The sequence below is a fragment of the Cavia porcellus genome, unplaced genomic scaffold (assembly GCF_034190915.1).
Source record: "Cavia porcellus strain 051 isolate PalLab524CR breed Dunkin Hartley unplaced genomic scaffold, mCavPor4.1 scaffold_14, whole genome shotgun sequence".
Taxonomy (NCBI): domain Eukaryota; kingdom Metazoa; phylum Chordata; class Mammalia; order Rodentia; family Caviidae; genus Cavia; species Cavia porcellus.
The window spans coordinates 66,151,421-66,165,631 of record NW_026947497.1 but is presented as its reverse complement, the minus strand read 5'-3'; the positions used below and the strand labels follow the sequence as shown (position 1 = coordinate 66,165,631).

Below are 14,211 nucleotides of genomic sequence, written 5' to 3'. Positions count from 1 at the left end.
GATTAGATCATTGATAGGCTCCTGCAAAAGAAATTGTTACCCTAAAAGAGTTGAAACTTTCAGCCGGCAATAATGGCACACGCCCATTGGCCAGCACTCTGGAAGATTGAGGCAGGAGTTCAGGACCTGCCTGGATCTTAGACTGAGACCCTGTCTCCAAGAAAAAAAAAAAAAAAAAAGATTTGGAACTTTTGGCTAGGTGTAGTGATACACCCCTATAATGCCAGCACTGTGGGGAGGTTGAGACAGGAAAATTTTGTGTGTCTGTGTGAAGTACTGGGAATCGAACTCAGGACCTTGTCCTTGCCAGGCAGGCACTTGTGTCACTGGAACCATAGCTAGCCCTAGTCTGGACAATTTAGTGATTTAGCAAGACTAGCTCTCATAATTTAAAAATAGCTGGAGATATAATTTAGTGAGAGGGCTCTGAGTTCATTTCCCAGTACCAAAAAGAATAAAAGAAACATTCTAACCACAAAAATAGCTTGAGTGGATTTGTTGTTTACTGAAATCAGCCACTCCTAGGGAGGGGCTAAATCAATAGTGAGGCCAGCCTCGGTGGTGCACACCTATAATCCCAGCACTCCCTAGGCTGAAGCAAAAGAATCTTCAGAAACTCAGAACCAATCCTGGACTACATAGCAATATGACTGTCTCAAAAAATTAAAAAAAAGCCAGGTATGGTGCCACATGCCTTTAATCCCAACATTGGACACCTAAGCAGGAGGATCCCTGCCAAGTCAAGGCCAGCCTGGGTACATAATGAGTTTAAAGCTAGTCTGAACTACACAGGGAGACACCACCACCCACCCACCCACCCCCGTCTCTAAATTAATTACTTAAAAAATAGGCCAGGGATACAGCTCAGTGGCATAAAAAATAAAGTCAATAATGAAAAGTCAGACTAAATAATGATGGAAGCAATCTTCAAAACCCCTGCCTGGAAATTTTGAGGGTCACAGGCTGGAACATCAGCTATCTTGGGTTTTAATCCAAGCTATTGTTACCTAGCTAGTACTACAACCTACCTCCTGCTGCTTTGTAAAATGGTGTGATCTGAAGCCAGTCTGGCTAAGGTCTGAGCGTTTTCTCACAATGATAACATCCACTCTTGGATTTGAGGATTAAATAATCTTTCCTGCATGGGGTAGTGCAGCCTTTAATTCCAGGGAGGCTGAGGCAGAAAGATCTCAAATTTCAAACTGGCCTGAGTAATTTAGGAAGACTGTCTCAAAAATTGAAAAATAGGGAGCTGGGGGTTTAGCTCAGTGGCATAAGCGCCTGCCTTGCAAGCAGGCAGTCCTGAGTGCAAGCAGGCAGTCCTGAGTTTGATCCCCGGTACCGATAAAAAGGAAAAAAGACAAAAAAAAAAAAAAAAAAAATTGAAAAATAAAAAGCTTTGTGATGTAGCTCAGGGCTCCCAGAGCTCAATCTGTTACTAACACACACGCAGAGTTAACTGGTTATTTTTTTTGGTCTTTCTCCTTTTTATCGGTACCGGGGATCGAACTCAGGACTGCCTGCTTGCACTCACGACTGCCTGCTTGCAAGGCAGGCGCTTATGCCACTAAGCTAAATCCCTAGCCCCCAGAGTGAATTTCTTGTGTAAGTGCTTTAAACAGTACTGACCTAGCTAGCAAAGGGTCCCTCTGGAATTATCAGTGCCACAGGGGAATTGGTCACTCCATGCACATGACCTAGGCAATCTCAATCTTCACCATCTCCTGCTCCTCCTGTTTGCGGTACTAGAGATTGAACCCAGGACCTGCCACATACTAGGCAGTCTTCTCCTACCCCCTAACCCCTAGCCTTTATGAGACAGAGTCTCTTATGTGATCCAGGTTGGCCTCCAATTCACAACGATCTTCCTGCCTTAGTCTCCTAGTACTGGGCTTACAGACATGTGCCACACCTGACCCTTTTCATTTTAAACTGTCTAAATTGGGGCTGGGGATTTAGCTCAGTGGCATAAGTGCCTGCCTTCCAAGTGTGCAATTGTGAGTTCAATCTCTGGTACTGATAAAAAAAAATTTTTTTAATAAAAAAATAAAAAATAAACTGTCTAAATTGCCCAGGCTCACCTCAAACTTGCCACATCCCTGCCTTAGCCTCCAGAATAGCTGGGACCACAGGTATACACCAAGGCATTTGGCCTGGGCCCTGTTATTCTTCTCACAATATGGAGAGCTAAACTCAAAGAGAAGTCTAGAATTGGCACTAAACCCTACTCCAGAGCCCACTTCTCCTGCTATCACAGATAGCAGGAAACTTAATGTGTTTTGTTTTTTTATTTTTGATTTTGAAACAGAGTCTCACTATGTAGCCCAGGCTAGCCTCCAACTCACGTCAGTCCTCCTGCCTCAGCCTCCTAAGTGCTGGAATTACAGGTGTGCACCACCACAGCTGGTTTGTACCTTATCCTGTGTTAACGCCCTGGGACTTGTATGCTAGGTAAAGGCCGTAATACAGGGCTACATAGTAAGTTCAGGGTCAGCCTGAACTAGAAATTAAGACTTTACCTCAGGGGGCTGGGGATTTAGCTCAGCAGCATAAGCGCCTGCCCTTGCAAGTAGGCAGTCATGAGTTCAATTCCTGGTACCGATTAAAAAAAAAAAAAAAAAAAAGACCTTGTCTCAAAAGAATCAAAACTTTCAACTGGGCGTAATAGTACACACCTACCTCTGGGAGGCTAGTCACGAGATATGGCCTTGAATCAGAATTTTTAAATCCTGAAGCCTACAAAGACAGATTAATGTGAGTACAGGCATGGTTACAGAGTGGGATGGATTTGAGACTCCAATCCTGTCACTCATCAATGTTCAGCAAGTTACTGAACCTCTCCAAACTTCATTTCTCACCAAAAGCCAAGCATGCTGGTACACATCTGTGACCCCACCCTTCTCAGAGGCTGAGACAGGAAGATCAAAAACTCCAATCCAGTTGCGGCAATTTAGCAAGACTTGTCTTGAATTAAAAAAAAAAAAAATGGGCTGGGGATGTAGCTCATTGGAAAGGGGCCCAGTTCAACCTCTGGTACTACAAAAAAAGTGGGGAGGGGAGTATACACTTCTCCGAAAGTTGTGAAATCTAAGATACCTGTAAAAGTTACTCTTTCATCATTCACAGAAAATTTATTTAGTGGTAGCCACTGTTTAGAGGCTAGAGCCACAGTAATTGTTGGGTGAAATGCTGGCTATGATTATCTAGCAAGACCATGTTCCCACACTGCATCCACGGGGCTCTAGGCCTTCAGAGGCAATAGCTGTTCTCATACAGCCCCACCAGGAAAGAGCACAGCAGATGACTGATTACATTCCACACAACAGGAGCTTTCCATTCAGTTTCTAAAAGGACAGTCTCCAAGTAGATGTTGGTACAGCAAATCTCTCAAATAGCAGCCTCCCCAAACAGGCAGGGCATAGTCACAGCAGGTAAAGATGTCCCACTCCTGCCCAGCCTATAATGGTGGTGCCTGCCTACAACCACAGCACTCGGAGGCTGAGCCCTGAGGATCACTGCAAGTTCAAGGCCAGGCACACAGCTTCTGGGCAGCCTGAACTCAAAAACGAAAATCAGAGCAAGGGGGATATACTTCAGTACTCTTGGGTTCAGTTCCCAGTACTGTGAAAATCAATTTTAAAAAACCTTGGGTTGGGGCTAGGGATTTAGCTCAGCAGCATAAGCGCCTCCCTTGCAAGTTGTGTGGTCGTGAGTTTGATCCCTGGGACGGATGAAAAATAAAATTAAAAAAAAACTTGGGTTGTACATAACTATATGCCCAGAACTCTAAGACTAAGGCAGCAAATTTAAGCCCAGCTTGAGCAATTCAGTGACTTAAGCAGTAATTTGTCTCAAAATTTTAAAACAGGGCCAGGGCTTTAGCTCAACGGCATAAGTGCCTGCTTGGCAAAGTTCAATCCCCGGGACCAAAAAAAAAAAAAAAAATTTAAAACATACCAGACATGGTGGTACATGCCTATGTCAAATCTCTGGGAGGCTGAAGCAGGAGTCTTGCAAATTCAAGCCCAGCCTGGAAAATTTAGTGATTTAGCAAGACTCCAACTGAGGAAAATAGGAACATCAACAACAAAACAAGTCAAAATGATCACACAGATGTGGATGTACCTAAGAGGGCTCTAGGAATGACCCCAGCACCTCAAACACAAACATTTGTATATGTACATCTCCTAGAAGGAAAATCCACTGTAAACACATCAGCCTTTCAAGGATTCCAAAAAACAAAAACAGATGATTAAGAAGGAAGAGAAACCAGGCATGTGGGCTCATGCCTGTAATCTCAGTGATCCAGGAGACTGAGATTGGAGGACTACAAATTCAGGCACAGCCTAGGTGGCTTAATGAGATGGGAGAGATGGGAAAAAAGCAATAACCTGTCTCAAATTCTTAAAAGGGTTGGGTTGGGTGTGGTGGTAAATACTTGCAACCCCAGCACTCAGGAGACTGTTGGGAGGATTACTACAGGTTTGAGGCCTATCTGGCTACATATGTTCAAAGCTGGCCAGTACTACATGGTAAGATTCTGTCTCAAGAAGAAAGGGAGGGGAGGCCTGGGATGGGGGTCCTGGGTTCAATCTCCAGATTCACACACATAAACACACACACATGCATGCACGCATGCATGGAGGAAGAAGAGAAAGGAGCTTAGGGGCCACCAGCTGAGGCTCAGAGATGGTATAAACAGCTGCCTCTCCCTCACTCCTCACTCCAATCCAGCCCCAGGCCAGGCACCAAGGAAGACAGAGACACCTCTGGGATAAAGTTCTTTAATGAACAAAGTTATCTCAGTTACAAAAAAAATAGGAAGTAACCACAACCCCAAGGTCTGGAGTGTCCAGCCCTGGTGGCTACTTAGAGATCATAGTTGGGATTCTTCCGAAGGATAACAAAACCTTCCAAAATGGGGGTGACTGGAAGAAACTCCTCTGTGGCTAATTCCGCCCGTTCCCCATGGGCCAACAATACTGGGGTTGTGTGAGTCTGGAAGCCTGTAATGGTCTTGGGCTTGCCAGCCTGCCCCACCACATCCACCGCCTGCAGGATGAGAAAAGCAAAGAGGGGGCTCCAGAAGGGCCAGCAGCACTGCCTCACCACCCCCACTAGAGTTCTGGTGGAGCAAGATCATGTGCACATTCCCCAGCTTCCATGGCACAGCCCTCACCTGGCCCACGCGGACAGACACTGGCAAGGGCCGCAGCTCCTCGTCAAAGGTAACCAGCATTCGGGGCTGCATGGCAGCAACCAGCCCGTACAGTACATAGTGCGACTTGCCTAGAATGACTGAGGGAAGCACACAGGTCCGACGGTTAGAGACGAAGCACGGAGGGCCTGGCCGGGACTGAGGCACTGGCCACAGCCCTGCCCTTTAACCCACCCTCCACTGAACTCCTATCCCTTGTACACCTACTTAGCCCATTGCACCCTAACTGTCTTTGCCCAGTCACTCAGAAGCAGAAGCGAGGTTAATCATCTCCAAACCCCTCTGGATCCTATCAGAAGTGTGGGAGACCAGTCTCATGCTGTACACAGGCCCAGAGAACCTAGAGCGACACAGAAGCGCTAAGCTGGTGTCTTGATACTAAATTACCCAGGGGGCCCCATGCTGTCTCGGGGCACAGCTTGCTCCTGACAGGCACTCACTGTTTCGGACATCCAGAAAGGACACAAGCACGGTGAGCAGCCCAGCCACGGCCACCTGACTCATGAGCTGCCGGTCACTGTGGTAGGGACAGAGGGTGAGCGTGCCCTTCCCTAAATGTGTGAGGCCCTGTGAGAACAGAGGGAGGGCTGCAGAAGGCTGAGATGGTACCGCCTATCCCAGCCACAGCCAAGCAGAAATCCCGCCATTTGTTCACAGCTCCCCTCCCAGGCTGAGAACCCGTCCCACTTGGGTCACACACACTGCTCAGCGCACCCCGAGGACAGCGTTTCCATCCCGTACCTGGGCCAAGCGCACCATGAAGAGGTTGTTGGGGTCCTTGGCATGATACTGGGCTAACTGGCGCAGCATTGCTGCCAGGCGGGCGTTATTGGTCCCTAGAAACAAATGTCCCAGAGGCTTAGGGAAAAGCCTTCACATCTTCCCCCAAACCTGCTTACAACCTCCCCCCGCCTGGCACTCACCACTGCCCACCATGCCCATGGCAAAGATGGAGTTGTAGGAAACCTCGGGATCGGCGTCATGAGAGAATTTGCTCAGAGTATCCAGGATGTTGAGCCGAGGGTTTGAGACGGAGATTAAGGCCAGTGCCAAAGGCACAGCCCGCCGGAGCGTAGGCTCCCCGTACCGAAGCTGGCGGAGGAGAAAGCACCAGTGGGTAAGGGGAAAGCGCTAAGAACATGCTCCACCACAGGCATGGGCTGAGGTGTGGAAAGGAGCCTTCAAGTCTGTGCACAGAGCACAGCATGAGCCCATTTTTCCACCGGGAGAAAACACCAACATAGTCTCCTCTGGGAAACCCCGGGCCATCAAAATCAATGTGTCCCAGGACTGGGGTGTAGTTCAATGGTTCAGCTTGTCTGGCATGCAAAGTTCTGGTGTTCCGTGCCCAGCACCACCGCACCCCTCAGAAAAAGACATTCCACTCTCCTCTGCCAAACTCACCAAGTGGCCAAAGGTTCGCAGGGCCATCTCCGCACCAATCTCCTCCCCCATAGCAATCAAGGCAATCCCCAGAACAGCCACGCCCTGTGATGGAAGAGGCAGCAGAACTCAATCACCTATACAAACCAAAAGTCAGCCTGACTCCAGACCTCTGAAAACCAGCCATCCTGGAGGGGACACCCTCACCCCTCACCCACAGAACTGCTCTCTTATCCTCCCCTAAACCAAGCCCTTGTTGCCCTGTGTACTCCTCCCAGCTTCCCCGCAACCTGATGTGCTCCCATGTCAGCAGGGGCTTCCTTCTTGTCCTTGTCCTTCTTCTCCTTCTTGTCTTTGTCTTCCTCCTTCTCCTTGGAGTCAAAATGTTCACTGCAAATGTGAAGCAGCTGCTGAACCTTCAGAACGTTCCCGGAGCCTGAGGCCGGGCAGGGAAGGAGAACATTGAGAAGACACCAGGGAACTGGCAGAAGCCTAAGAACCTACGGCAGATCAGCGTGAGGAACAAAGGGGAAACAACCCGGAAAAGAGAGAGAACCGACAGAGCAGTGGAACCACTGGGAAACCCAGGATGGCAACAGGGATAGAGAGGCAGACACAGACCTGCATAGGCGCACACGTCCACCAGCGTGTTGGCGAAACTCCGGAATGGCTCCGACACAACCTCCAGGGCAGCCAGGATTGCCTCGATGGCTTCGCCCTTCCCTGTGGAACAGATACCCGGAGTCAAGAGACATGCGTTCCTGTCCAGCTCACCCTTGCACGCATGCCCCACCGTATCCAGTTCCTGCTGACCCTATCTGAAGTGAGAGCCGCCCTCACCCAGGTGGTTGAGGCCCAGGCCGAGAGGCAGCCATCGGGCATAAGTGTCCTTCAGCTCAGTCTCTGATTTCTCCATAATGGTCTGAAGGATGGTAGAAGTGACATCTCCATTGCAGGAGCCCACTGCGATCATTCCACAGGCTAGAGCTGTCACGCCTGCCACCTACAAATAAGAAAATCAGTATTACATGCGGCAAGGTTTTTTTTTTTTTTTTTTTTTGAGACAGGGTCTCACTATGTAGTCCAAGCTAGCCTTGAACTCATGGTGTAGCCCAGGTTGGCCTCAAACTTGCAGTGATTCTCCTGCCTCAGCCTCCTGGGATTACAGACATATACCAATACACCTAGCTACACAGAGTAATATATTAAAATACGTAATTATCTGTCTTGATTCACTGTTAAATTACCTTCCCTAACCACATTAGTTTTAGAGTAAGCACTGACTGATCAGAGATCAAAATAGCAGCAATCATTCACTGAGACTTACTATATGCCAGCCATTGCACTAAATGCTTTGCGTACTCTTTAACATTTAATCCTCACAAGCAGGCATGGTAGCACATGCCTGGAATATCAGCACAGCACTTGGGAGGCTGAGGCAGGAGGGCTTCCATGAGTTCAAGGCTAGCCTAAACCATATGGTGACTTCAAGGCCAATCTGTGCCTACAAAATGAGACCCTATCTCAAAACACACACACACACAAACAAAACTACTGAATGAAAATTAACTGCTATTGTTTAGCCCCAGAAAGTGCCATGTGTTAAAGACTTGGTCCACGGGGATTTAGCTCAGTGGCATACGCACCTGCTTTGCAAGCAGGCAGTCGTGAGTTCGATGCCCGATACCAATAAAAAGGAAAAAGACAAAAAAAAAAAAAAAAAAAGACAGTCCAGAAGGTGGCACTACTGACAAGTGGTGGCAGTGAAGAAGAATGCCAGGACTTTTAGATAAGAGGAGTACCCCAGGAGGAAGAGAGAAACCTGGGCCTTTTCCTCTCACGCTCTTTGCTTCCTAGCTTGTGATGAGGTAAGTGGTCTGGCTCTGCCACATGTTCTGGCCACCATGAGCTGCTCCCCCAAAGCAACGGGACTGCCTGATTTTATACCACAACCTCCAAACTCTGTGAGCCAAAATAAACCTTTCCTATTAACAAGCTGCTTATCTCAGGTATTTTGTTATAATCATGGAAAGGTGACTGACACAACCTGAACCACATTAAGTTACTCCACCCTCTAGTCCAGGCAGTAAGTAGTTCTTCAGGAATCTCAAGGGCTGAAATTCCGTACCAAAACATCAGCTTCAATACCCAGCCTCAATGAGGTTGAAAATTTAATTCATTGAGATGTCCCCACCACACACATATTTCTTTTTCACAATTTGTCAGAGATACTCAGAGCACCTTTCCGACCTACTGTAAACGACCGACAGCTTGTACTCACCTCCATGCTGGACTTGGAGTCTCCCATCACAGGCAACAGCAGTGTGAGAACATCCTCTCGATTGGAGCCAGCATAGGCCAAGCCGAGCCTGCGACAGCCAGAGTAGCACAGTCAAGGACAACATAGGAAAGGAGCAGAAAGAGGATGTGGTCATTTGCTCATCGTGTCAACAAAGGTCACCAAGTACACAATACTCAATAGCAGGACAGCAGCTGCTGGCAGGACAGAGGTAAAAAGGGCCAGGCTCTTGTTCACCTGAGCTTAAGGGCTGAGTCCCACCAGGAGGAGATGCCAGAAGCCTTACCCAAAGATGGACCCGAGCCTCATGGTGTTGCTGTTATGCAGCACATAGTCCGAGAGCAGTGCCAGGGCAGGGTCACATTCATTCCGAACCCCCGAGTTCACAATACCGCAGGCAAGGAGAGCTCCTGACTGCAAAAAGCAAGCAGGTTTCCTACCTGGGCACTGTGCCTTCTCTGGCACAGAGGATGCAATGGCCCTCACCATGCACCTAACTTCACCGAGGTGAAGAAGGCATGCACCTTGTGAGGGACAGGGAGGAACTGCTGTGCACCAGAACAGGAGAATCCCCAACCAGCAGGTGCAGCCAGACCCACCTTGATGTAGTCCTCCGAGGAATACAGGTACTTGTCGATCTGAGTGAGGCCACCGTCCACATCCCACAGCAGAATCATGCCCAAGGATGCGGCTGCACTTAGCATCCCTACACCAAGCAAGAACCCATCAGCCTTGAAAGAGCCCTCCCCTCAGCAAATGCCTACACCCACCCCAGCCCGGGAACACCACCGTGTGACCTTCTTCAGGTAACACACAACTCGAGGAGGATGGAAAGAGGTAATGAGACTGTACCATGGTCCTTGTTCTTGTAAAGCCATTTGTTGCCGTCATCAGTAAGCAATTTGTCCTGGCCAAAGGCTGCATTTACGAAGCCATTCACAAAAGAGGAGGCCAGGTTCATGCGAGCCGAGTCAACCTGAGAGCCACTGCCACCAAACCCTGTGTAGAGGAAGAAGAGGACAGGCTGAGGATAGGACCAGAAAGCAACACAGTGTGTAGCCTGTCTCGTTCTGAGGTGTCCCTCTAGGACTCTCTATCTATGCGCCAGAGGCCTAGAGGAAAGGCTCAGGGGAATGCTGAGCTCTTCAGGGTAAGCAGCTGGACTACCACTCCCAGTATAAGGGGAGCATGAACAATCCTTCCATCCCCACACACAGTGACGAGTACTCACTGTTATTCTCCAGGTGGGTTTTGTAGATGTCATCAGGCACCTTGGGCTCCATGATGTCCAGCTGAAAAGAAGCCAGAGGGTCACCTCTGCAGGCCTAGCCCTTCCCCAGCAGATCTTATCTTACTGCATAGCAATTCTCACTAGGGAGCGTCTAGTCAGATGTATGGTCAGGCACGTAAAGTTTAAAATTATAATCAAGAGCTGGGGATTTAGCTCAGCAGCATAAGCACCTGCCTTGCAAGCAGGCAGTCGTGAGTTCAATCCCTGGTACCGATAAAAAGTTAAAAAAAAGAAATAAAATTACAATCAAGGGCACAAAACCTGCCTGGCAAGCATGAGACCCTGAGTTCGATCTCTGATACCAAAAAAATAAATAAAATAAAATTACAATCAAAAAGCCATAACAGAAAGAGGAAAAAGATTCTCACCTCCCGAGCCAAGGCCAAGAAGTTGCTGTTGAGCTGTACATTGGACATAATCTCTGTCAGGTCCTCATACTCCTCCACATCTTCACTCAGCTCAAGGAACACCCCATGCCGGCCTAGCATGAATGCCATCTGCTTCTGTACCACCCTGAGAGAGAAAGCCATCACACCACTTCAGTTCATACGGGCAATAGAAAACCCCTCAGGCCTAGCCGAAAGTCCTAGCTCTTCATGAAAATACTCCACACATGGCTTATCTCTTCCTCTGCCAACTTCCTCCCCACATACACATCCTTGCAGGAGGTGAAGATGTCTTCTACCAGTTCCATGTCATTGAGCATCAGTGCCAATCTCAGAGCTTCAGGGAAGCGGCTGAACTTCCGGAACACTCCCAAGGCACAACGCAGCAGGGCAGAGTTCTCAGGCTCTGGCACATAATTCACACAACTACAAAGGTAAAAGTAATAGAGAATTTGCAAGGTCTCAGACATTTAGTCACCTCATTTAATTCACTTACTCAAAATAAAGACTGGATGCCTACTGTATTCCAGACACTAACCTAGATGCTGGGATTGCTAAAGCACACAAAAACCTGTCCTGAAGAAATTAATGAGTATCAACAAATTAACTACAGCCTGGCATGACCCTTGAAGCACATGCCCTGGGAGAACAGAGGCACACCTGAGAAAGAAGTGCAGGGAGGGCTGCTCCAACACCCATGTCAATGATGCTCGCTCACCTGGTCAGATACAGGCAGACCTTTGCATACGCATTCTCATCAATGTCCTTCTCCAGCATGTCCACCTGTTCGATTTCCATGAGCAGGTCACATGCCTCATGCTCTGCATTGTGGGCCATATTGTAGGGGACGATCTCCTTCACCAGAGTAAGCAATGGCTCGCGTTGTACTTTCTCTGCATCATCCAGCTCCTGCCACTCCTTAGCCACTTCTCCTGCCAGATGCCTACACACAGGCACAGACCATTATGGGTGCACAGAGGTAGGGAAAGCAGATCCCCGTAGGTCAAGGAACTCAGTGCCTGGGATATGCAATACATCAATATTCTAGTACAGAGAGTACTCCAGGACTGAACTCAGAACTCTGCCTCAGAGAAGTTCTTACCTCACATACTCATGACCCCACGATGCCAGTTCTTCCTGGGAGCCCACCAACCGGTACTTGAGGCATTCACGCTCCCCACTCATGGTCATAGCCAAAACAGAGATAATATCAGCAGCGAAACGCTACAAAGAAAGGAGTCCTTGGGAGTCAAACCCAATAGTCTAGGGTAAAGGGAGTATGATGAGATTTACAGCACTGTCACTATCACCCAAATTACTAACTATATACACCAATCTCTATACTAAAAGTGTTTCCTAAGTTAAGCCTCTAAATAACCCTAAGATTGATCACTATCTCTTATAAACATAGCTGAAAATGATAAAAATGATAAGCAAGGGGGGGAAGCAACAAAGGAGGAGTCTGAATATTATTTTTGAGGTATTGGTAATAGAAGCGAGGGTCTTCACACTGAGCTATCTCCCAGCTCTTTTTTTCCCACTGAGGCAGCGTCTGAGTTGCCCCATCTAGATGACTTTCTGGATTTGAACCTGTAGTCCTCCTGAATGCTGGGATTACAGGTATGTGCACCCTGCCTGCCCTAATTTATTCTAAGACATGGGCTCTTATTGTATTTACCACGCTGGCCCCAAATTCCTGGACTCAAGAGGTGCTCCTACCTTAGCCTCTTATGTAGCTAGGACTACAGGTACATAACCATCCCTGAGTTGGAAGTCTGACTGCAATAATAAGCGATTAGGCTGGAGATTTAGCTCAGTGGCATAAGCGCCTGCCTAGCAAGAGCAAGGTCACGAGTTCGAACCCCAGTACCAAAAAAAAACCAAAAAAGTAATTAAGTTTCAAGCAAAAAAGACCTAGAAAGATTGCTATGGCTACTATATGAAAAATAGACTACGTAAGAAGAACAAAAATTAGGTCAGTTAGGAGGCTGATCATGAAATTCAGTGAGAACTAAAGATTTCTAGTTTAGGATTATAACACCAGGCAGAGAGGTAATTGAACTGCACATAATTTAGAGATTTTTTTTTTTTTAACGTTTTGCAAATACATGAGATAGAAGAGAAAACTATTGAATATATCTCAAGGTCCAAAATAAATCATAGAACTATCATTTGAGGTGTTGTTCCTCCTTTTAGCACCTTTTTATTTTGTCTTTTTCTTTTTTATCGGTACCGGGGATCGAACTCACAACTGCCTGCTTGCAAGGCAGGCGCTTATGCCGCTGAGCTAAATCCCCAGCCCCTCCTTTTAGCACTTTTGTTGTGTTTGTTTTGTTGTTTATATTTTTTAATTGTAATGAATTCTGTTCAACCACACCAGATATTAGATTTATTAGGTTTCTAGCAAGCCCCATGGTCTAGATGAAAAGGAATTCTTCAAGTGGATCCTCCATCAGCTTCTGAAACAGTGTTACCTTATTCTCCCCTGGAGCCATGTTCTCATAGATTTCCTTTAGTTTGCCATAGTGTGGACGCAGAAATTTGAGAGGCTTGGGCACTGAAGTCATAGAAGTTGTAGAAGAACGAATCTGCCTTCGAAGTTCCTCCAGAGCTGGTCGGTACAGAGATGTGTCCTTTTCCTGATCAGGAGATGTTAGTCTCAGACAAAAGGAGTCACACTTCTCCAACTCCTAACACAGAAACACTTCAACAGCATTTCCACTAGGGACAGAACTGTCTCATTCACCTGTCCTTCCCCAACACCCTGCACATGGCCTGACACAAAAACAAGTAGTCCACTTCAAACAGCCTTTGTAACTCTCCTCCTTTACATCTTCATCGTAACACTGACCCTAAAATACGGTCCATCTCACGTAGGAGTTGTTGCCTCAAAACAGAATAAAACGAACAAAAGGAAAAGATCCGCATATGCACCGTTTCGCATTAACCCATGACTCACCCCCAGTCGTTCTACGAGCATCTCCAGTTCATCTTGAAGTTGTTTGTCCTCCTCGGACTGGAGGGTTGGAGAAAGAAGCTCATCAAAAGAAGGATCCCACTCAAATCCTCCTCCCATTCACCCCGCGGCAGGTGGAGAGGGCGCCAACCTCCTAGCAGGGACCAAGTGGACAAGAAGGGGCGGGAATAGGAAGCCCTACGGGAAAGGCAGTTTTTGAGCCAGGCTCCGCTGGATAGGATAACTAGGACTCCGATCTCATCTCAAAAGGCGGTGATGAGGGTTGTTGGGGATGGCGAAGGTGGCAGCGTGGAACAGAGAAAGGCAAGCAGAGAGGAACAGTGCCGGGAGCCTCAGGGGTCTCCCCATTTCCCTCTCCCAGACGCTGAGGGGCCGTTGGGAGTCGGGCCCGAGGCCTGCGGGAACGCGGTGACTCAGCCCCGCGGCCTCCTCCGCCGGCTCCCGGGATCGCGCCTCACCAGCTCCTGCTCTTTGTCCTTGTCTCCCACATCCCGCCGCTCCTTGCCGCTCGATTTGTCGTCCGTGCCGCCGGGGGTTGTCCCTGAGGGCTGCTGAGGCTGCACCGGTGCCTTGTCCCGGCCACCCTCCTCCATCTCCGCCACCGCCGCCGAGCCGCTGCGCGCGCACCTGCTCGCACCGCCCCTTCTTCCCAGAGAG

The 14,211-nt window shown here is 48.2% G+C and overlaps 1 protein-coding gene across 1 annotated transcript; it reads right to left on the bottom strand.

Annotated features, from left to right (window-relative positions):
* Positions 1 to 4,770: 4,770 nt before the first annotated feature.
* On the bottom strand, positions 4,771 to 14,202 carry Psmd2 (proteasome 26S subunit ubiquitin receptor, non-ATPase 2). Its single transcript, XM_003477061.4, has 21 exons — positions 14,013 to 14,202; positions 13,537 to 13,593; positions 13,052 to 13,216; positions 11,680 to 11,801; positions 11,296 to 11,520; positions 10,845 to 11,003; positions 10,560 to 10,704; positions 10,132 to 10,192; positions 9,753 to 9,899; positions 9,500 to 9,606; positions 9,187 to 9,314; positions 8,883 to 8,970; positions 7,442 to 7,604; positions 7,223 to 7,324; positions 6,892 to 7,037; positions 6,623 to 6,706; positions 6,142 to 6,310; positions 5,960 to 6,054; positions 5,659 to 5,785; positions 5,180 to 5,298; positions 4,771 to 5,052 (listed from the first exon to the last, which is right to left on the bottom strand). Exons 1-21 carry the CDS (start codon positions 14,145 to 14,147, stop codon positions 4,870 to 4,872), a joined length of 2,727 nt encoding a protein of 908 aa, XP_003477109.1. The 5' UTR covers positions 14,148 to 14,202; the 3' UTR covers positions 4,771 to 4,869.
* Positions 14,203 to 14,211: the final 9 nt, after the last annotated feature.